The sequence below is a fragment of the Mastigoproctus giganteus genome, chromosome 1, assembly GCF_048544385.1.
Source record: "Mastigoproctus giganteus isolate SK-2022 chromosome 1, ASM4854438v1, whole genome shotgun sequence".
Lineage (NCBI taxonomy): Eukaryota > Metazoa > Arthropoda > Arachnida > Uropygi > Thelyphonidae > Mastigoproctus > Mastigoproctus giganteus.
The window spans coordinates 258596920-258621586 of record NC_143575.1 but is presented as its reverse complement, the minus strand read 5'-3'; the positions used below and the strand labels follow the sequence as shown (position 1 = coordinate 258621586).

At 38.5% G+C, this 24667-nt stretch overlaps 1 protein-coding gene across 1 annotated transcript in view; it reads right to left on the bottom strand.

The window, feature by feature from the left end:
- The window catches only part of LOC150091824 (inactive ubiquitin carboxyl-terminal hydrolase MINDY-4B-like), a 38547-nt gene extending 14489 nt beyond the window's left edge, over nt 1-24058 (bottom strand). The window contains exons 1-3 of the mRNA XM_090385849.1: nt 23973-24058; nt 3059-3159; nt 1156-1275 (exon numbers count right to left, since the gene is read on the bottom strand). Coding sequence (XP_090241975.1) covers nt 1156-1260 — 105 coding nt within the window. The 5' untranslated portion in view covers nt 1261-1275; nt 3059-3159; nt 23973-24058. The remainder of the gene's footprint in view (nt 1-1155; nt 1276-3058; nt 3160-23972) is intronic.
- Nucleotides 24059-24667: the final 609 nt, after the last annotated feature.

The following is a 24667-nucleotide window of genomic DNA, read 5'->3' as shown; positions in this document are numbered from 1 at the left end:
GGCACAGGACGATAAGGGAAGTTTTCTGCATTCAGATGTCTTGCCTCAGCAATATTGTATTTAGTAAGTCCATACATGAGATACATGTCTGTCATCTCGCGGTTTGAATAAGACTCCATTATCACAGCAAATGCACAGTTTCAAAATGTTAATAACAAGCTCCAAACCCATATTGATTATACATTTTGGACTTATCCTTGAACGTTATCTACACATAATCCTGTATATATTACTCACTCATCATTAGAATACTCGTATTCTAATGATGAGTTAAATATAAAGCCTCCCCCGATATAGATGAAATCTTGGTCCATGGATGGTCAGTTTGATTTTACTCCGTAAATATATGATTGAATTGCGATCAAAGAAGTTGACTGACTAAGGAAAAATATAAGAGTTCTGAATGTTTCTTGACCCATCCCTGCCCTTTTCTGGTACCTTACCATCGCACTATACTGTACTCTTGAACACTTTGCAACTTTATTCGAACAACCAGCTCTCAGTAAGTATTGCCAATATTCCCGGAATTATTAACAAAGTTTCGTCCTCCAGACCATAACACTACTGTCAATGGCCTGTGTAGAGTCTCAGCCTACAAAATCGATCCACTTAGTATCCTATTATCCGCATGGCCCAAAAAGTAGCGTGATTCATTCACCAGCAAATCTTTGCCCATTGTCATTGTTCCACTGACGACATTCCTAGTGTCTTACCATTTCCTATGAAGTTGGGATACACTCTGTGGGCTCTTTTCTTCTGCCTTGCATAGAGTTGGGCCCATTGTGCTGCTCAAAATGGATACTGGCAAAGACATGATCTATTACATAGCAAGTTCTCTATCACTGTCCCCCTCGTGGGTGGCATAGTTGGTATTATCACCATCCTTCCCACACTGGGATAAACGTGACTACAGTTAAGAGGTAATTAAAGTTTAGAAAATTATATTCCTTGTTTACTCAAAGAATTTTCACTATTTTTTAATCTTAAAACTTGACGTAGGAGAAAACATAGATATTGAACAGTGAAACTGCAAGTGTGCAAAACAGGACTATATTATATCGCCAAAAGTAAGAGATCTTATAAACTGTATAATTTTATTGCACAACTGACCCTCCAAATCAGGAAAAAGCATGCCATTAACTAATCTACGCTTACCTTGGTTGCTATTAAACCATAGGCAAATATAGACTGCGTATCATGAAATCTGAACGACCCCTTTGCCCATTCTTGTTTGCATGCTTCATTCCTGGACCCGAACATAGTCTCTTGTAGTTGCTGTAAGATAATAAATTTTGAAGATTCAGGGTTGCAGAACACAAAGATAAACCAGTTATGTTTTCAGTATTTGTATTTTTATGGCTTTTCCAAACACGAAAGAACCAATAGTAAATTAGGGCTTTGCATGACTGTGCTAGAGTACTGAAAGTTTTAACGATCTTTAATATACAAGCATATACATATACAAATAAAGTAAAGTAAACTAACATATGAAGGCCACCCAAGAACGATCTAATCTGCCGTGTATATTATGTCCATAAATTGCATGTGTTCTCTGGTCGATCTGCCTGTGTTGCTGGAAGAAACACCGGCTTTTCCAGGAGGAGGGAAAAAAAACCATGCTTTCCTCGCAGGAGATCAACTAATGAAAAAGCTCATAAAAGTTCCTCGCGTCATTGACGGTATTTGAATTCGGGCCTTTTTCACCCAATGTGGGGAGGAGAGTAATTATAATCACTGTGCTACTAACGCGGAATAGAGTACTGGCGAACATTGTTGTTATTAGATTTTTAGGAGCATCGGCAACTAAGGCCACGTTGCTCCGTGTATATTGTCTGCAAATTGCATGTGTTCTGAGGTCGATTTTCTGTTTTGCTGGACGAAAACCCCGAGTTTCCGGGAGAAAAAACATACTACCCTCTCCTGAGACCGACTAACTTAGCGACGTTGTGAACAAGACCCATAAAAATTCCTCCCGTCATCGACGGGATTCCAACTTAGGTCTTTTCCACCCGGTGTGGTAGAACGGCGATCCTACCAACTGCATTACCCACAAGGGCGTTGGTGTTGTCTTGAACGTCTATAAAATAAAGTAATTTTCTTGAAATTTTTGAGAAGTGGTTTGGCCAACGGAATAAACGAAATGCAGGCTAAATAAAAGTCAGTTGAATTTGGGGTTGGACTTTTTGGAATTTATAGGAAACTGACAAAAAAAGTAATAAACTTAGTTTTTAATTAAAAAAAAAAAAAAAGCTCGTGGACCATAATAGATAAGCGTCATGGACTCCCTTTAATCTATTTAAAAACAAAATTTAATTTCACTTCTCGTCATTGAAATTTCCCCATTCAAAAGTGGTGTATGCTTTAAGCATCAACACATGCACTCCTTTTACAAAGGCCAATTACAAATATTAGTGCAGACAAAAAATGATTAAGCCTGATACTGTTGTTATAGGGTTTTAGGCGCATCAATAATTTAGGCCATATTGTGCTGTGTATGTTATATCTATAAATTGCGTATGTCTGTGTTCTGTTTGCCTGCTTGCTGAAGTAAATTGGGCTGCAAGTTATGCAAGAGTGGTGTGAGGCTTAGAGCCGGAGGTCAGCAAACGTCCCATCATATCCCAAACGTGTTCGATGATCGACATGTTTGTAATTGTTGTAGGGTTTTGGGGCGCATCAGAGAGACCAGACGCTGCAATTTGCAGAACTAAAGCATTTCTAGGTAAGAGTACATCTTTGTTTCCCTCACCAATTTCATGGCCCTTACTGTACTCGTTCCAGCAGCTCTATATCCTTCCTAAAATGAGGCCTCCAAACCTTATACAATGGTATAAACATCTCCTTATCTCTGATAGTAAAATTCACGTTAACCGTTCCAGCTACAGACCGTCGATATACGGTACTTAAATTATGCTCATCCTGTTTATATATACACAAATCTGTAATGTTTACTTAATTATTAATAACATGAAATCTCTCTTTCAATCTACAGTACTTTGACTTATCAACTTTCTTATTTACGATCACAACAAGAAAAAATATTTAATTGGACGCTTACCACTGCCACTTCCACAGTGATTGGTTCTCCTCCCACCAGGGGTGCGTTAACAGAAACACTGCGTGCTGGTGTTTCTCTGTGCCTGGCATAAAGAACACGCTCTGTAAAAGCAAATGGGCATAGAGTTATATTGCAATCACTGTGTACATGGAATAGTAAATCATACATAATATAATAATAGTAAATGAATAGTAAATGTATACTATGGATCAATGGAATACGAAAATAAGCTAATATTAAAATAACTAATACAGTACTAAAATTTTTTTATACGAAATGAAAATCCCTTTGTGGCGTTTCTGTAAACAGATGGAACATATAAAATAAACATATTTTTTCTGATTATACTCCGGGACGACCAAACGGTCAGAGTTCACAAGATAGATAGAATACAAGAAACAGCACCGTATTCAGTAGTCACGGGCTTAAACCCCGGTCACTCAAGGCACGTGTACTTATGACCCGCGCGCCTGGCCACTAGGCTAGGGCTCATCATCGGCGCCAAATATTTTATTTAATATTAGTTTTAGTTTTCATAGTGCACAAAGGCCGCCGTAGCCTAGTGGTCAGGCGCGCGGGTGCATAAGTATTCGTGCCTTGAATGACCGGGGTTCAAGCCCGTGACTGCTGAATACGGTGCTGTTTCTTGTATTCTGTGTATCTTGTAAACTCCTCTGACCGTTTGGTCGTCCCGGAGTATAAACAGAAAATTTATTTATTTATTAGCTAATAAACGGCGTAGATTTTGGAGGGCATAAGTCACAATCGTTCAGGACCTCTGTTATACAGTTTCGTATGCTGAGAGCTTCATCAGAGGAGGCAAGTAATCCACTTTCCCCCTCTCATGAATTTCAATTGGCAGCATGGTTGAAATCCACTATGATTGTTTTTCTAAAACAACCATGAATGATTTCAATCATACTCGGCAGTTACTTGAGGCTCGACAATCAGTTTTGGTTTCTCATCGAAAGGATAGTATTAGTGGACACATACACTAAACTCAAAAATATACAAACACCCCTCGTTTCATCGTCCATTGGACCCTCTTGGAGAAGCAAGTGACTCAGCCTCACAAGTTAGCTGTTCTCATCATGGCACGTAGAGACGAGTTGACTGATTTGGAGAGAGAGGTTATTGTGGTATGTCGCATTGCTGGACTCTCAATTGTTTGATTGCTGATGGCTTACGGCCCCGAAGTCAAACATCGATGACGGTATCGTGAAATTGAAACGTAATCGTATTACTACTGTTTAGCAAGCACAGGAAGACCATAGAAGCTCACTCCACGTACCGGAAGATACTCGGAAGCGTAGTACGACAATCTCGTCAGAAATCCCTGCAAAATATCAACTAAGAGTTTAAGGCGTCAACAGGGATTGAGGTCTAGATGAACACACTACATACTGAGCTCCACCACTTCGGTTTTCATAGAAATGCGGTGTAGAAGCCACACATCATAAACTGCAATATGGTCTCACCTTGCATGGTATAACAAATGCCGTAATCAGTCTGCAGAGTTGTGGAAATCAGTTCTATGTAGTGACTAATCTCGCTTCACCCTATTCCGATCACATGCGTGGGTGTCGAGAATGTTTGCTGCTGTGGTGCATTGTGTAAATAATGAGGTTCGGAAGAGGTGAGGTTATAGTATGGGCTGTTTCAACGTGAACGCCAACACCTATCTTATATCGAACAATTTTATGCCCTACGATGTGGCAGTTCTTTGGTACACAGTCATGTTTGATTCCAGAGGATAAAACCCCATGCCATACCGCTGGTGCTGTTCGGGAATGGTTCATGGACATGCATGTACAAAAGTTGGATTGGCCGGCAAAGAGCCCGATTTGAATCCTATGGGAGAAGCTGGAACGTCGGGTGAAGGCCAGACTAACACATCCTAGGTCGATAGAACAACGTAAGCTTTCTATAGCCTGCTGCAATCTGTTATTCTTTGGTGGAATGCCAACCCAGATGGGCAGAATGTTTTAGCAGCCAAAGGGAAACTGATGTACTATTATAGCGAGTGGCAATGACATTAGCGTGAAACTAATGTGTCCGGATATTCTTTTGGAGGACAGTTTACCTTGTGGTACGCAAGGTCTTGAACCTAGACAAGACTATTAACATGCAATGGTGTTGAAGCATCCTCTCTTTTTACGCAGACTTTGCCATGCACAATTTCCATATTTAATTGTCTCCTGAAAAGGGGACTGAGAAGATATTAATTTCACTCGAAACCTGAAATGAGGTAGATTACATGTAATTACACTTGTGCGCACTAGTTAAAGAAGTTACACATTTTAAGAAATATCCCATATTTCGGCCATCGGCTATTTTGCTGCAATGGCATCCTTTGATGACTCCCTGTTGGAAGTACACAAGCCCCATCCAACTCCTCGCCCTATCTACTATTCTCCTCTTCTGTCTGCGCGGTAGCACAGTGGTATCGTCACTGTCCTCCCCACACCGGGTGGAAAAGGCCTGGGTTCGAATCCCGTCGATGACGCGAGGAACTTTAATGGGCTTTTTTCACTCCGTGGCTGAGTTAGTTGGTCTCAGGCGTAGATAGCAAGGTTTTTCTCCCCAGTAACTAGGGTTTTTTCGTCCAGCAAAACAGGCAAATCAACCATAGAACATACGCAATTTACAGACACAAATACGGGTTAATGTATTTAATTACGGGCAACCCTAAAAAAATAAGTAAATAAGTATTCTCCTCTTCGATCGATGGCATCTAGTGGATGCCGTTGATCTGCTTACTTCTAGGAAAACGCAGTTGCTTTTGTACCTATTTCTGAGGTAGATGCCGATAGTGTTCTTTTTCCTAAAATAAAATAAAAAAAATAATTCGAAAAGGAGCGCTAAGTGATTGTTCATTTTATGGGAATGTATTAATTAAGTAGCACTGATATTCACCTAAAAGCCTAAGTTGCTTTATTGAAAATATTACAATTACTAGTTAAATTACTCGTACGTTGAAAACCCTCAAGAAGCATTTGGTGATGCCGTCAGGCCTTTGGAGAAGCTCTTGAAGAGACCAGACTTGAACTACTGTAACTCGTACCAAGGACGACAGGAACTACAGATCCGGTAACTGAAGCCTCTTTCATCCAAGAGCTTCTCCAACAGGCCTGCTGATAAGAAATAGTGGCTTCTCGAAATATTGTGAAATTGCTTAAGTGTTTGTATTGAGATATTTTCGATGTAATTGTAACATTTTCAATAAAATAACTTGGTATTTCATGTTATATTAATTTCTTAATTCATTCCCACAAAAATAAATAATTTTCTGTTTATACTCCAGACGCCCACATAGGGTCAAAAGAGCTCACAATATAAATAAAATAGAGAAAGGGAAAATTTAACGTGTGTTCGGATACTTTTGACCATATAGTGTACCTATGAATTACGAAACTTTTGTATGTACTTTGGTTTTCATATAACCCAAAGGTTATATGAAAACCAAATGAGCTCAAATGTTATATGAGCAGGAGGAATTTTTTTAAAAAATTAGTGATCTAAATATTTGTTATTCATTGCAACCTTGAAAGGACGAACTATTCTTAAAGACCTCTCTTTCCGTTTGGGATTGGTGAAACCAATAATCCCTGCCAAAATTTCCTAGCCATTTGGATCAGATAGAATCAGACGGTTCCCTCGTTAAGAGACACCGCACACCTTATTTGTTTAAACATTCTCCTGGGCATAGCTATACATAAAAATAGGTTTCCTATGGACATATCCCAAAACACCGGGGGCATATTTCCTGGCTGCTATACTGATTGAGAGCAATTCAGCAATGAAGAGCAGGTTTCCTATCAAAAAAGAGCAGGATTTCAACAGCAATCATTCAATGGCTTATTATTCAAATGTATTAAATATTTAAGTAAACTTATAGTTAGAGATTTGATTTATGCTGCTGGCCAAGTGAACTAAGAACTTTAAAAATTCAAAAACTTCTAAGTGAGTAAACACAATACTAGAACTTGGTAACTATCTGGAGGCAACTGGTCTCCACTTGAGACCTGCTAAATTAGCACAAGTATCTATAACCAATAAGAGAATTATCAATGACCCTACTGTTTATGTTATACGATTCCACAGAATCTTGACTTCAATGTGATGGTGAACGAGATCTCACCCTTGCACGACACTTTTTTTTGGCGAAGCACAGTCCAAAACTGCAGGCGAAACGGCAATGGTTCTTACAACGCATTATATTATCGTTTTAGCCATTTCCAGTGTATCGCAAATATGGTCTTAAACCTTTGGGATTGGACAGTAGCTATTGAACTAAGTTGTAAATCGCTTCACTTGAACATAACATCATTAGGTAGAAACAATTAATAATCGCAATGGATGTTACACTTTGGCCCAACTTATTGCTGAAAGACTAAAAGAGCCAAATATCAAAACTTGGATGTAAAGACCTGTCCGACTGTGAAACATCTAGACAGACTTCATTAACTTCATTGTAGCAGGCTCAGTAAGCGAGACGACCAAAGCAACTCCTTTCAGCAAACAATTGAAATGTAAGATGAACTCAAAAACTGTGCAATTAAGGAGTAGATAAGATAAATTATGTGCGACTCATACATCCTACCACAAATTTAAGGAACACGGAAAAGTCAAACAGAACCAGGACCACAACTTGCATAATGAACAAAGAATCAAATGGCACCAGTGGAAATGAAACCCCTACAAGCGCTCCAAGACTTTTCAGACTACAAAAGAGTCCATAAAAGAATCTATCAAGAAAGATTAGCAGGAATAATAGACTAATAACTTCAAACTACTCCATTGAGCTATAAGGCATTCATTTTTTTGGGATAAACAAATCTTCTACGATGTAATGCAGATATAGTGGTGCTTTTAACTTAAAGTGTAGCTCTAATTGTTCTATAGTTAAAAATTAAAGAGTATCCAGCATACTGGAAATAGAAATGATGCATGATGATTATGTAGTTTTTTCTCCCGGAAACTCAACCTTTTCTTTCAGCAAACAAACAAACAAACAAATCAACCAAAGAATTCACGCTATTACAGATACAATATGCTACTGCCTCATACCGTTAGTTTCTTTGGCGCTTAGCGCACAAATATGTGACATAAATAAGAACTTTTCATCAATTAATGTTATTAGTATTAGCCAAATAGTGCAAGGAAGCGTCTGCACGGTAGCACAGTGGTGTCGCCACCGTTCTCCCGACACCCGATGGAAAAGGCAAGAGTTCGAATCTCGTCGATGACGCGAACAACTTTTATGGGCTTTTTTCACTCTGTGGCTGAGTTAGTCGGGCTCAGCCATAGATAGCAAGGTTTTTGACCCAAAAAAACTGAAGTTTTTCGTCCAACAAAGCAGGCAAATCGATCGGAGAACACATGATATTCCAGACAGACACAATACATATATGGGTAGTTGAAGTGACTTTCTAGGTGACCCTAATATAATAGTTTAGTGCAAGGAGGCTACAGGCTTCTGCTACATTAACAAACAAAAAATGTAAAAAATAGATAAGGAAACAAATTATGCATAGCCCTCGTGAGTAACAAAGTAAAATCGCAGTCCCCCCACCACCTAACTCCGTGTAGAAGAGACTTGAGTCCGAAACCCGTCAATGACGCGAGGAATATTTATGGGTCTTTTTCACAACGTGGCTGTGTTAGTCGGTCTCAGGCGAGGTTAGCTTAGCATGGATTTTTCTCCCGGAAGCGCGGGTTTTTCTTCCAGAAAACCGACCAGGAACACGCGCAATTACAGCGCAATATGGCCTACATTGCTGATGCGCATAAACCTTGCAAAACGTTATGTGCTTTTATCTCGTCCTTACGTAGATAACTTTTCAGTTGACCTTTGAATTCATTCAAACTGTCAGTCTCAACTACCTTCTGAGGCAACTTGTTCCAATAATCAACGACTCACTGGCTATTAGAAAACTTCCTACAATCTAGTCTAAAATCTACAAAAGAGATTCAATTCTTCTGAGATTCAAATCACAGAAGAGTCCACTTCTTCTGTGATTTGAAGTTATGTCCCCGAATTCTGAAATTCTTTATAACAGAGGAAATTTCGCCTTCATTCATTTTACTACTTCCCCCTCAGAGTCTTTAAACCTCAATCAGGTCCACATCTAAGGTTCCTGGTTGACAAGCTCTGTAGCCCACATAATCGAAGTCTTTTATCGTAATAGCGTAGCTACCGTTTTTCGTGCCCGGAGGCAAAAAACATGTTCGGGCCCCTACTTAATTAATGAAAATTGCAAAAAAAGGAGACAGCCAAAGACGCTGGGCCCCTAAAGGACCCGGGTCCGAAGGAAATTGCCTTGCCTGCATACATGGTAGCTACGCCACTGTATAATTGTATGGTCGTCCTTTTGCCGATTTCACCACTCGAGTTGCTCGTCTTTGGACCCTTTCAATATGCTCAATGTATTTTTTCAGATGAGGTCTCCATACTTGGACACAGTATTCCAAATGCAGTCTTACAATTGCTTTATACAATGGGATTATGTCCTCCCTATCTCTTCGGGAATAATCGAAAAATCATTAATAGGACACCATCGGCTTTCCTGGCTGGCATGTGTTAAAAACAGTGGATATTAACTAATGACACAACAAATAGATCTACTATCCATCTTAAATCAGTACACAGTGAAGTACGACCCTAATAAATAAGGTAATGTGTAGTGTGTTAGCATCATGAAATGTGTCAAAATAAGGTGTGATTAACCAAAAGCTACATCACGTGGCTTCTCACCTAAATTTGTATAAATTACCCTTCCTAGCCCAAGGCTGTTCCTGGGTGTCGCACAAGTGTTTATATAAACGAATTTTAATAATAAGTTATGTATATATTTCTAATAAATAAAAGTATTAACAAATATCTACCGGAAAGAGGAGAATATGCATTAAAAACAATAAGGCAGGCATCATAACTGATGAGACAATTTTCGAAAATAATCTTTGGTTTTAGCTATTTTACGCATAAATGATCCCAAAACGTTGTAGTGAGGAGAGTAACTATGATATATTGCAACATATTATCTTTCGAACCATTTATCCCATTTATGATCGAATAGTAGGCCTTAGAGAAATATAAAATTCTCTTTAAAATATGGCTAATTGATCCTTACTGGAATGAAAAGTATTCTAAAATCGAAAAGAATAATTAGATTCACCTGTACTGTGCAAGCAATATGGTTCTAGATATGTTGTTTTTCTTTATAATACACTATACTACTAAATACCAAAAAATAAATATAAAGAAGCACATTACCTGCACAAAGGATTGAGGCTACGCGACTAGATAGCATCCTGAAGAGCCAGGAAACTGGTGTCTGTACCTTTTCATAAACGTGTCTGAGTGAACAAAAATCACTTATGGATCTCTTCTGTTCCAGACAGAAGATTACGCAAAACGAAATGAATAATGACGTGAACGCCATCTATATTCTCTTGTCACGATAGAAGATGTATCCTGCTATCAGCTACGAAATCATTATATATATATTTACTTAAAGTTTAATAGATTTACCCGGATAGGACAATCTCCACGTCTATGAGACAAAATGAATTTCCTGTCTGGAAGCGCAGGTTTCGTGAACAGGCCAACTCGGACTTCAAAGGCCTTATCGAGAAAGTATATTGTATATAAAGTTAACCTTCTATAAGGTTAACTTTATATACAATATGTACACAGGCAACAGCCAGAAGTATTGGAAGAATATATTCATTATTTGTTACTTGATGGTCGATCGATAATGATGCCTTTATTTAATTTCTTATTAAAAGAGAACATGCATATTACAGTGCTCCCAATAATAGTGTGAGTTAACTGTGGTGGAACTTAAATATACAAACATTTTATATGTATAAATTGAAGTGGATACAGCATACCGGCAGGGCCGTGTCAAAACAATACTGTTTTCATTTTGTCGCCGCCTATGTACATGAAAAGATTCCATTACTACTGTTCATTTTGTTTCCCCCGAAAGCTTCAAGGCTTCCATCGTAACACGATCCTACGGTCTGTTTTTTCTTCATATCACAAATATTTTTGAATCTCTGAGATATACACACATGTGATTTCAGGAAGATCTGATTTTTGCAGAGTTTAATCCGTCTATTAATGAAAGTATCCTTGGATTTCCATTTTAAAAAAGAAAATTACATAGCCACTTTTCTGCTAATAGGAATATCAGATTCGCGGCTTCTTATACCCTGAGTGGACAGAAATTGTGGGATACCTACCCAGTAACGGGTAGGCTCACCTTTCGCCCGGATAAGGCAGTCACACGGGGAGGCATTGAGTACACTAGTTCATAAATCGTTCCACAGGTATTTCCTTCCATGCTTGCTGCACCGCTGTCCATAATTCCGTCGCATTCCTTGGTGGAGGATCCAAAGCTCGAACGGACCTTTCTACAGCATCTCAAAGATGCTCCACAGGGTTCATGTCCGGTGAACGGGGAGGTCATTCCATGGTTGTAAAATCTGCGGAATGCTCTTCTATCCATGTTCTATTGACCGCAGCTCTGCTGGGAGGCTCATTGTCCTGCTGGAAGTGTCCATTGTTCTGTGCGTGCACGATGACCGCGAAGGGATGCAGATGGTCTACAAGGATGGACACGTAACCTGGACCGTTCAGAGATGCGTCTAGACGTACCAGATGTCCCAACATGTGCCAGTTGAACACGCCCCAGACCATTACCGACCTTCTACCTGCCTGAACAGTTCCTTGTTGACATGGCGGGTGCATGGCTTCGTGCGATTTCTGCCAGATGCGCACCCTCCCGTCCGCTCGAAATGACTGCTGGAAAAGGGACTCATCGGAGCAGGAGACCCATCTCCAATCATCCGAGGTCCAGTGCCGATGGTCTTTTGCCCAGTTGAGGTGTAGAGTCCTGTGTCGTGGTGTTAACAATGAGACTCTGGTAAGTCGGCGGTCTTGGTGGAGACGGGTCTGGCACCTCTCTCGTTGAAGTTGGCGGTGATTTGTGCCACTGTCGCTCTCCGGTTGGCTGAAAAAAAAATGCGAGACACGTCGACAGCCACATTCATCCACCATCTTCCTCCGCCAACAGCGCTGTCCACGATGAGATGTTATTCGGGAAATGGCGTATTCCCGATACACTCTTCATACTGTCGAACGGGGATAGTGCAATTTCTGTACCACCTCCGCGATAGAGTGACCTATGCGCCGGGCAACCACTATTACTCCTCTTTCAAAGTCGGTAAGCTCACGACGTTTATCCATATTGACATCGAATTACCATCTACGTGAATTCAGTATACCTATATACCTACAAAGCGGTGGGTTCGTCCACTAGCGAGAGGGGGTGACAGCGTCGCGTTGCCCAGAAACCAGGTATCCAATTAATTTTGTCCTTTCAGAATGTGTTATTGTTCCGTTCAGTTTTCATGATGCACCAGTAAGCTAATATACACTGAGTGATCACTGAATTATGACCACCCTTATGAATACTGAATGCGACCCGTCGACCACTTGAAGTACAAGAGTGCGCAGTTAGTCGACGTACGTAGCATAGATAAGGTGTCGGTGGTTCAGTAGGTAGTAAAATTCCGAGCGTAATGGGTAAAATGAAGGATTTATCGGACTTTGATAAAGGACAGATTGTGGGAGCTAGACGAACTGGTGCCTCGATTTCCCAAACGGCTGAACTGGTGGGATGTTCGAGAGCCGCCGTAGTTAGAGTGTACCAGGATTGGCGTCAAATTTGTCAAACGACGACCCGACGGCAAAACTGCAAAGGTCAGCGAAAGGTTGAAGTTAGAGGTGAGCGCCGGGTCTGACGACTCATACAGGCGAACAGGCGCAGCACTGTTCAAGAGTTGACTACCCAATACAAACATGGGCCAGCCCGGAACAATATCTGCCATGACCATGCATCGCACGCTCGCACGTATGGGTTATACCAGCAGACGACCCCTACGGCATCCTCTCCTAACCAAGGTTCATCGGCGTAAAAGACTCGCCTGGTGCAAAGAGCATGCAAGTTGGACGTTAGAAGACTGGAAGAAAGTGTTTTGGTCGGATGAATTCACGTTATTTACTCCACACCGTGGATGGTCGTGTACGAATTTGGCGTCAACAACATGAGGCTCTTCATCCATCATGCATAGTATCAAAAGTGCAGGCCGGTGGAGGCGGTTGTACGGTGTGGGGCATGTTTTACTGGCAGTAACTTGGATCCCTGGTGCATGTGGAACAACGTATCAGTTGGTTCCGCTATCGTCAACTGCATGCTGACTGTGTACACCCTGCTACATTACACTTTTTTCCCGAATGGCGATGGTGTCTTCCAAGATGACAATGCGCAGAGACATCAGGCACTTGTTGTGCAGGAATGGTCTGATGAATACAGTTCTGACTTCCAGCATATCGATTGGCCTCCGCATTCCGCCGATATCAATCCCATAGAGCACTTGTGGGACCCTATAGAAAGGCATATCAGGCGTCTGGATACACCAATCACCTCCATACTTGCATTGCTGACCGAATTACACACAGCTTAGTTGGCCATACCTCCCGAACGCTTCCGACATCTTGTTGAATCAATGCTACGTCTGATAACTGCTGTACTGAGGGCAAAAGGATGACCTACGAAGTATTAGATAGGTGGTCATAATTCAGTGATCACTCAGTATATGTTAACAATATAAATACCATAGTCGCATTAAGTTATTTGTTACTCCATACAGTATCCTCATTATAGGATCTTGCTAAGTCATAGTATAGCAGTGAGATAATGCATCTTTAGTCTTCTCTAATTTCTTGTTCTCTTTGGAACATCCATGGATTCAGAAACTCTGATTCCATGTCCTGAAAACTGCCTAAGATTATATACTGGAATAGATCTGAAAAGAAGTGATTTTGAGATGTGACTTTTAAACCAAGTCTCGCATACTCGATGACGTGGTGCATTATAACCATAGTTATTTTTGCGCCATAAAAATCCAAACCAACCAACCAATAGCATACTTGTGAAGTGAAAACTGATATTTTTGAATAGGTTCTTTGCCTTCTCTTTTACGCACCAGGCCCTGCCAAGATGACCTTAAGGGGACAAAGTTAAGAAAGTTAGTTGGGAAATGTTGCGGATGTTATATGATATAATGTATAGAGTATGATATAATGTATAAGACCATAACACATTTCTAAACGCAATAGACGATTTACTGCACCTGAAGTCCGAGCTGAGTTCAACATCCACTGTACAGCTTGGTCTTAAATAAGCAGGATTTCATAGTCGTGTAGCGGTCCGAAAACCCTTATTAAAATCGGAAAATCGGGGAAAAAAAAAACCGGTTGGCTTGGGCTAAGCGCCATCAACATTAGACAATTGAACAGTGGAAAAACGAAATGTGGACGGACGAATTCAAAATTTATATTTTTGGATCCGAACGCAGAGTTTATGTGAGCCGATCAACTGAAGCGAAAATGGCGCCACATTGTTTAGTGCCTACACAGGCACTAAAGCACAGTGGTGGTTCCGTCCGTGATCTGGGGTTTCTTCTGTTTATCTCAGGTGGGTGACATCGTCAGAACTGAATTATAATACATTCTTTAACATAATGCAGTATCTTCTGAACTTCGACTTTGTGAAAGAAATGTTATATTAGAAGACAATGACCCGAAGCACAGTTCTAAGCTGTGCAGAGCTTTCTAGCAACTAAACAACAGGAGGGGGTATAACAAATTATGGTGTGGACACCACAATCGCCTTACTTAAACCCAATAGAGCTTTTATGGGATCACTAGACAGTTAAGTCCCTGAAGTCTGGCCATCTTCACAAAATTTGTGGGAACCTTGCAGGTCTCTTGGAATAATGTTAGTCAATACACTATTATAAAATTGATCGGCAGAATTAATGATATCAGGGTCGCCGCAACTGGGCGAGGGAACGTCACCTGAGGGCGCCAGATTTCGTTTTTGACACTGCTTTCTGATTGGTTAACGTTTTTCAGTATTCAGCATTTAGGGCGCTAAAATTTTATTTCGTTTATTAGCGGCATATAGGGTAGCAGCGCTACTGGTGGATATTTTAATAAAAAATCAGTATAGTTAATATTAATCATCTCAATATTTTTTGCTATAAATTATTCCGTGCTTAATAAAAAAAAATCTTCAAATACTTTTTTTTTATCAAACCTTTCATTTTCACAACTAATTAAAAAAAAAAAAAAAAACGAACTGTTGCCATACGCTGTGATTCCAAACTTTTAGGCGGAAGTGGTTTTGAAATACACGTTAACTCAGAGAAGTCCTATATTTTTTATTTTGTGAATAATCCCGTTTTTTTTTTTTTTTTTTTTGTATATTTTTGAATAATGAAATCATAAAGGCTATTTCAGTTGTAAGTTCCTCGTATTACTTTACATTTGAAACACCTTCAGAAAGCATTTTGTAAACTTACAAAAATCTATATGAAGGCAGGTTGGTTACTTGAGACAGATCTAATTAATGTATTAAAACCTGATATAAATAGAAAATTCTTTGTCTTATATTAGACCTATTGAAATATATACAGCGTCGATATGAGCTGGTGCTCCATCGTATAGTACTAGACTAATAACTGGTGCTGAATTTTGTCCCTTAGCTTAGTCTAAAATCCGGATTTTCGTACACTAAATTGAGACCAGATTAGTGTCAAATTTAGCCTTACAAGACTTGAAGTGGTGTTGGAGGATTGTACAGTTGAAATATACCATTGACATTCTAAATGGGAAATAAGATGGCCTTCAAATTGGTGTCTTCTTGAAGAATTCCTTATAAGAGTTTACGTTTCACTCTACGGATCTGTTCTTCGTTGCAAAGATTCAAGAAATTTGATTCCTTCTTTTTTAATAGTGCATATAAAGGTAAAGTGCAGCCATTATCAACCCACTGCAGGAAGCCTCCTCAACAATTCATGCTGAGGGAAATGGACCATAATCTGCCACGCTGGTCCAGTGCGGGTTGGCAGATCGACGGTATTCAGCAGGCAGGGGCTTGGACCCCGGTCTACTCAAAGAGCGTGTGATACTGCACTCCCGCTCCTGACCACTCGGCTACGGAATACATGTCGTTAATTAACAAAATTCCAGTGGACGACCATTCATGGCACAAGGATGTGTTTTACATGAGAACCATCAAAAATGTAATCACTGCTCATTTAGTAAAAAATGGTACCAATTATGGTACCATTTTTTATTGTTTCAGTAAACTCTATAGTGTATATCTAGTGTAAATGATCATTCTATTACTTGATTTTAATTTAGTGATCATACTTTCTCGTTTTGGTATTTTTTATCTGGCAATAAGCTGATTTCATATATGTACATTTGAATAAATAAATTTTTAAATGCCGATTCGACATTGGTTATGCGCTAGTTTACCAATCTAGCCTTTAAACCTTAAAAAAGACAGTTTAAACAAATTCAGTTCAAACTATGAACATGACAGTACTGTAATATTAATAAAATAACTTAATAATATACATACTATATACGAAGTATAGTGCAATATTTAGACTCAAAGCGCTACCTGTATGTTATACATTTTCGTTCTGACTGTACTGTTTTAAAAAATAGTGTAGTAAGTACACGTTGACCTAACCGACATACCACCGAATATGATTTAAAGTATTATCTTGTGATAATTTAATCTGGTAATAAATGTTTTTAAAAAGTCGACCATATTCAGAGAGTCTCAATGAGAATGCGTGTTATAAATGTTAAAACTTTGATTACACATTTGCTATACTTTTTTAGCACACAGTAGTCATTTTACCTTACCTGGAAGTATACCGTATTCTGTGGTCGACTTTTCTGTGATATTTGCGATCCAAGATTCTTTTATTTATATCTCTCATTATTCGTTCAATTTTTCTGTGGAAGAATCGAGGAATATGTAGTTTAAAAAATGAAAAAAAAAAAAAAAAAAAAAAAAGACTTCTATCTGTTTTATTACACACCCGAAATAGTAAAAACTCTTGGTTCGACTGTGAACGTTATGCTTACAATATTCTGGTTCATAATTTTAGCTAGACATTTGCTCAAAATCATCAGTTACTTAATGCAAATTGCCCTTGTTAACAAACATACTATGGTGGCATTGTAGCTAAAGAATGTTAATAATTACTCAATTAATTACTTAATAAGCATCAGTTACTTAATTAAGTAATTGATGCTTATTAATCACTTAATAAGCATCAATTACTTAATTAAAGCGTCAGTTACTTAAGCATTAATTACTTAATTAAAGCATGAATTACTTAAGCATTAATTACTTAATTAAACTCTGATTAATATTATAAACTCGATTCGTTTTTCGAATGGTATATGATTTATCTTTGTGAATCAAAACTCAAAGCCAATAACGTGAACAAACATATATTCAAGAATGGTTTTGATAATTTTTAATATATTGTTTATTAGTCTATGCCATATAGGAACGAAACCATGCCATGCAGCCAATCGGGCCTCCTGACTCCTCGGGCCCCCTCTGCTATGGAAGACCTGACAATGTTGTAATTTCGCCATAATGCCACATATGATGTTTTGTTTATCTCTTTCTAAGTATATATATTCTCGTTAAAGCTGATCTTAAATTTCCTTACGAATTCCATTTTGTTTATTGAAAATCAGACATTCTTAGAGAAATAAAAAATCAGACGATGTTCTTAGAGAAATAAAAAATCAGACGTTCTTAGAGAAATAAAAAATCAGACGATGTTCTTAGAGAAATAAAAAATCAGACGAAAAAAATTCTTAGGGAAAAAAATCGTAATTATGAGTATTAGGAAATTGAATAATCTCATAAACGTAAGTAGTTTTACTGTTAGATCATTATAACATTTAACCAGATTTCAAATAATTTAGTTCATTAATTAGTAAAGTTGATTAGCTTACAATAAGAGCAAGGTTCGTTCCCAGGTAAGGGCTAAATGGGGTTAAAATCCCCTTATGATTAAAATAATGTGGATTTTATTACTGCTATATGATGATTAAAGCTTAACGATTCCCCGAACACTGCTTTATTTGCCCCCCCCCCCCTCGTTTAGAAAATTCTAAGTCCGCCCCTGATGATAGTACATTATTACTTGGAAAAGTAGTCCTACCGTAACATCGAATGCTGTAAAATGTATTTACCTAAGCCATCTGTAAAATGCATATACCTAAGCCAGCTCTTAAATGTATTTGAACTTTTGAAGTGACTAAAATTAGTCATTTTTGGTATCAGACATTAGTTTCACATTGTGATTCGGTCTACTGATTTCATATTCCTGTGACAGGCTCATCGGTAAATTTTCCATCTTTCAAGCTGCTTTGCTTTTATTCTGCGCAGGAAAATTAACTTTATAATGCGTGATATAAAATACATTACGTATAATCTAGAAAATTGCGTACTGGACATATGCAACCTATGAATATATGGCACTTATCTCATTCCTTCTGCCGTTTAATTAACATTCTATCCCCCATCTAAACACGACTATCTTCCCATTTCGTGTATTTGAAACCACAGTGCGCGCACTCACACACAAAATCATATAACGTAAGGATATTCTAAGAATGACGTGACTTATCTGATAAAGGTAAGACAAAGATAGCCACAGCTATCATTACGTACCCTTGTGTTTGGCAAAAGGATTCTGTTGTAACACAAAACTCAAAGGTTTGAAACGATGCAAAGAAACTCGCACTACCTCACCCGTGTTTTCATCCACAAACATTTCACCTACGTCCTCCATTGGGACGGCTGAAGCACGTCGCAATTCTAACAGCGGTGTGGGTGTACCTGACAAACTATGACGTCATATTTTGGCCACGAAGTCCGCTAGATGACCACGGTAAGTGTGTGACGCCGAACAAACTGAACAAGTGCCTAGTATGGATTTTTTTCCTATTTGACAGAAACAAAGTTTGGTGGCGTGGTTATTTTAGAAAAGGAGGACAGTTGCTAATCTCGTCTGTGGAAATGACCTTAGATGGCTGGAGTCGGCGCATTATGTATTGCCGATGCACCAGAAAAAAAAGAAAAGAAACAAGACAACCAAAAACGTCGCCCCATACGCTTGTGGCGTGCACATCTTGCAAAATTATGTGATTAACTACATGAAATGCTGTTTTATAATTCAAATTGTCCTTGTTAACAAACATGCTGTGGTGGCATTATAGTTAAAGAATGTTAATAAAACTCAGGGAGTTCAGATGTTTCGTTGGTTGTCATGACAACGAACTGTAGCGGTCATAGCTGAAGTAAACAAAAGAAACAATTTCGTTAAGTGCATTAAAGAAACTTTCGCTCGTTCGCTTTTTTAACCCCTTTGTCGTTATTATAAATCTTCTTCCTGATTTGGTGAATTCTCTATGGCTTAGTTTGTAATAACTTCCGCCTGCCCAAAGAAAAAGTTTACTGATCGAATCTGATTACAAGTGAAGAAGAAATACAGTGGAACTTTTTTGCTGGATATGCAAAAGAAATCTTTCAGAAGTTGTTTTAGATTAATTAGGAGAATTGTTCAAGGAGTATTTCTTTTTCTATTAAATTTAAGAAGAGTTTAAGGATTTGAGGAAATTTTGTTGAAATTGGATTCAAATTTCATGTTCAATTAATATAGATCCTTGGGTGGACTGCGTATCAATTTTTATGGTTTTATTATTATGGCCATGGAAGAAATCGCTTGAGGGGAGAAAAACAGTTTTAAAAGATGCGGCAAAAAGAATTCATTATCACACCCTCCACTGCGTTTTCCACCTTTTTGAATGAGTGTCCTTTTTTTTTTTTATTCTGGTCCTACCCACATATTTTTGATAATAACAGATTTTCTAAATCGATTGCACCGTATTTAATAAAACAAAAGCCTATATTTGACAATAAATCGGAATTTTTTCCTTAAGTGTCACCCATGGTTTTTTGTGCCTACGTTTATTTCTAATAATATTTTCCTATTTTCTCCAGTTGCTCCTTCCTGTTCCTTTCTATCACTACTGATTTGCTAATACTGTAATGTTTTCAACCTTTTTTCCTTTGATATTTCATACTGTTATTGGACGAGTTAATATCGACTCCTTAAGCGATTATTCCTAGGTAATTGGAGTTACATAATTCTCCAGCAGCAAAATCATTATACGGGGTTAATTCGGTTCGTGTTATAATTATTTATCCAGCAACTTATTGAAGCAGGGGCCTGCAGGTGACCTGTCATTTAACTCTCGAGGAAAATTGTTAAGAGATGTGATTAATATAACTACTCCACTTACTGTCTCCGTTCGTGAAAAATCAAAAATCAAATTATTTCCGGTATCTTTGCTTTTTCTCAAATTCTAAGCCCTACTCTGAACACGTTCCTAACTCTGTTTCTTCATAACATTGACATAACCTTATCACTCTTACTTTTCTCGGTATTCCTTATTCAAAATCGCTATCGCCAGAAATTAGGTCATCATGGTCTCTTTTCATTCCAGTCAAAACATGCCACGTGCAGAAATTAATGGCTCTTCTACAATAAAAGAAAGAATATATATATATATATATATTTCTTTTTTGTATATTTTCCGACTCGCCCATTGCATGGTGTCATCCTATCTGAAGATCCATTACGTGACAAAGTTCCATGAGGAGAAGGAAGATTTCATGTATATCACCACTATCTACAGTCCATTTCCTACTTAATAGACTCTGTTTCCATTATCCAAACCACGAAAAGGAGGAGGTTAATTTAGTCGTTCCTCTTAGAGAAGGTCTAATTCGTACGGTTCGCTCGGATTCGCACTGCTACATATCAGAAATAGGGTCAAGGGCGAAACTGTTTCTCACAAGATGACGTCGTCAGCTTTTTTCACCTTTAATTAAGGGATATCATTGGTCTTACTCTTCCTAAAAAACAAATGCGTAGACTCATCCGTGGATGTACTAGCATATACCGTTAGCTAGTCCGAGTGAGCCTCTTTCTGTCTGTACTGTGGTTAGCGTTTATTTAGGAACGCTTAGAGAAAATCTAATCACAGTACTTTGTACATAACACTTCTGTACTAATAGTACAGTAAAAGGTCTGATCACAAACAGACGTGGTGAGCTAAATGGCGAATCGGGTAGACCTGTGAGTTTTAACGCATATAGTAGAGACAAAAATTTTCGCAACTTTTGAAAACAGCTACTGAAGAATGCAGTGCTAGTGTGCATCTTTATATCTGCGCACGCGTTGACATGTATTGTTACGTGCTGTTAGTGATTTAGTTTAGACATGGGTGCTAATTCAGTTTGTGGATGTTGGGACACGTAGAGGTGCAAAGTGAGTTTGTTTTTTTTCTTACTGCGGCTTCAACAACAAAACATTAAATTTTATCTCTAACTTAGGAGAAAGTCCTTTCCAAACGCACACAAAACTTGATTCTTACTCGTTGTTTACATTACGCCATCCTGGTACACATGTATTAAAACTAGTCTATCCGACGAGTCGATGAAAAGTACACCTACGTCTCCTACTTCTACATTCACAAACTGACTGAACGCGCATATCTAAACGAATCATTTACTAAGTACACTTGTGACCAAAATTTAACTGAATGTATTTTAAATATTGTACAAATAAAAATAACAGTCTCATTGATGAAACAAAACAATCTCTGTCTGACTCTATGGCATGGAAACTTTCTTCAGTTTGCTAGATCAGCAGAAGAGCTTCAATCTGGACATGCCAATAGAAGGCTTTATGAGACGTTGTCTTCAAGTGCAAAAACCAGTTGTCTGTGCTTCCTTGTTCACTATACACAAAAGGACCCATTACAATTAGTGCCAACAACGTGTCGCCTGAACCAGCAAAAACTGGCCATGGTGCTCTTTACCGATGAGTCAAGACTCCCGCAATATGAAAGCCCCAGAATCCGATCAAAGATCGGATTCTGGGGCTTTCATATTGCGGGAATCGAAAAACCAGATTCCATTTCCCTTGACATCACGGAAAGGACACGTTTGGAGGTGGTGTTGATTTATTGGTACAAGTTGAAATCACTATCAGTGGTGGTACAGATCTGCTATTTCAGTGAACTCTTGGAGCTGTAAACTATAGAGATGAGATCTCGATTTTCATGTGGCTTGTTAACAGGAGCTGTTGTTGTAGTAGGGTTTTAGGAGCATCAGCGACTAATTTTTTCCGTGTATATTGTCTGTAAAATACTTATGTTCTTGGGTCGAGTTTTTTTTTTTTTTTTTTATGAAAACCCCAAACACGAAAGGTATCGAAACCTATAATACTTAGTACCGTGCATGGGTTGAAGGAGAAGTATGGGGAGAGGGGGATGCCGGAAACTTTGCTCTAGAGACTAAACATGGGTTTCACCACTTCAAGCCTCCAATAAGCAAAGTGGTGGTATTTTTCTGTTTGCTGGACAGAAAAAACAGAGTTTCCGGGAGAAAAACCATGCTACCCCCCGCCTGAGATCGACTAAATCAGCCACGGCTTGAAAAAGGCTCACACAAATTCCTTCCGTCATCGATGGGACTCGAACTCGTCTTTTCCATCTGGGGTGGGAAGAATGGCGATCCTACCAACTGTGCTACCCACGAGAGTGCTTAACAGGAACATTTGGTTCAGACTTTCTGTTAATGGACGATAATGCATGTCTACTCAGAGAATGCATGTTCTCTGCCTGTATTTGTTGGGGAACTTAGTAATTTCCATCGCATAATTGATCCATGAACGTGTGCTGTCAACGTGGACATGTCATTGAAGCAGTAAATTGTGCAAGAGATTATGCAGTAATCCTCTATTTGTCTTGACCAATGTAGATAAAAAAAAAAAATCAATCAGCATTTTAACATATACTGTACTCTGTGTTCATCAGAACTGTTTCTGTGGGACTTTCGGCCCTCGTGGGTAGCAGTGTTCATATAATCACTGTCCTTCCCATGTTGGTTTGAAAAAACTTGAGTTCGAATTCCATCAATGACTCGAGGAATTTTTATGGTCTTTTTTCAAAATTTAGCTGAGTTAGTCGGTCTCAGGAAAGGGTGGCATGGTTTTTCTCCTAGAAACTGGGTTTTTTTTTTTTTTTTTTCCAGAAAACAAAAACTCGACCTCAGAACAGAAATTTACAGACAATATACAGGGAGCAAAATGACCTTAGTCGCTAATGCACCTGAAACCCAACAACAACTGTGGGACTTTTACCCCGGCTCAAAGGAGTACGGTCAAAGGTCATTGCTACGAGCCATTCCAAGCGCCGTGACAGAGTGTTTTACAGTGTTGCTTCAATAACCTTCAACAATGCTAGCAACGGTGTATCTGTGCAGGAAGAGTACCTTGGCAGAAAGAAATGTTAATAATTCATAAATATTTTGTCTTCTTTCATTTCTTTGGCTATTTGTGTATTTCTCTATTTCTGTATTCCCTGTATAAACGAATCAAAAAAAAAAAAAAAAAAACCAGCAAAGAATAACAGTTAAAACTCAACAAGGATGACTGAAACGTTATCTCGTCAATACCGCCCTCCAGAATATCATCTCCCAGTTAACATTCGATATTCGGTTTAAGGATGTTAAATTAAAACAGAAATTTATCATTTGAGAGTTACAATAACTCAGTTGGAGTTCATTAGTTATTACCAGTTTGCAGAATAATGTCCATCAGAAGACAGAAACGAAAGTGTCTCACCGAAGATTAAAATAATAACGCATCTATCCAAAAGCCAAAGTTCATAAAAAGAACAAAAAAAAAAAAAAAGGAAAAAAAAGCAGCAGAATACTGCTATTCTTGCATTCCGTTTATTATTACTGTAGTAGTAAACTGCATTAATTTTTCTAACAATATCATGAGTTTAAATAATTTTGTACTTTGGCTTGTTGAAAGTATGACTAATAGTTGTCCACTAGTTGTGAAATAAAAAAAAAAATCACAGAAAACTCACCACCATATAAAAGCCCGTGTTGAGCTTCTTTCTTGTTTCGAATTTTTCCATGATGAAAGGCACATTTAAGGGGAAGGGTTGGACTTTTGGACATCACTCTTGCTCGTGCTCCGTTCCTAAATTCTCTGTCCACGAATGAACTTGGTAGGTGTGATGCTCTCAGAACCCACGACTGTCCCTAGAAATATGAAAACCTTTAGTACATCGGCATTATCAGTACCACACATAGCAATCTTCATTCTGCTCTTAAATACTATATATAATATATATTATTTACTTTGTACTATTCTTCGTCAGAATAAGAGAAACACCAATAATTATAAAATTAGTTTTATTTTGGCATACTTCAATCCAGGGCTGAATCTAGAATTTAGTGAACTACTGGTGCTAGAACTGAGGAAAGGACAGAAGGAGGAGGAGTTTTCCTTGCCCTGATTTTGAGCCCCCTCCCCTCAATACTCTTTGTTGGGATTTTGAGCCGGGATCGGAATGAAGTTCTACTTTAGTTATTTATTTATTTATTTACTCATTCCAGCAATGAAAGCGATGATTGCAAGTTTGACCTTGACTCCACTTAATTATTTGAGCGTAAATGTAAGTTTATTAGTTCGAGATAAAAAGTTATACAGTAAATGCATTTGACTCGGTCTCGCATAAGAGGTTATTGTATAAGCTGGACCATTTTGGAATTACAG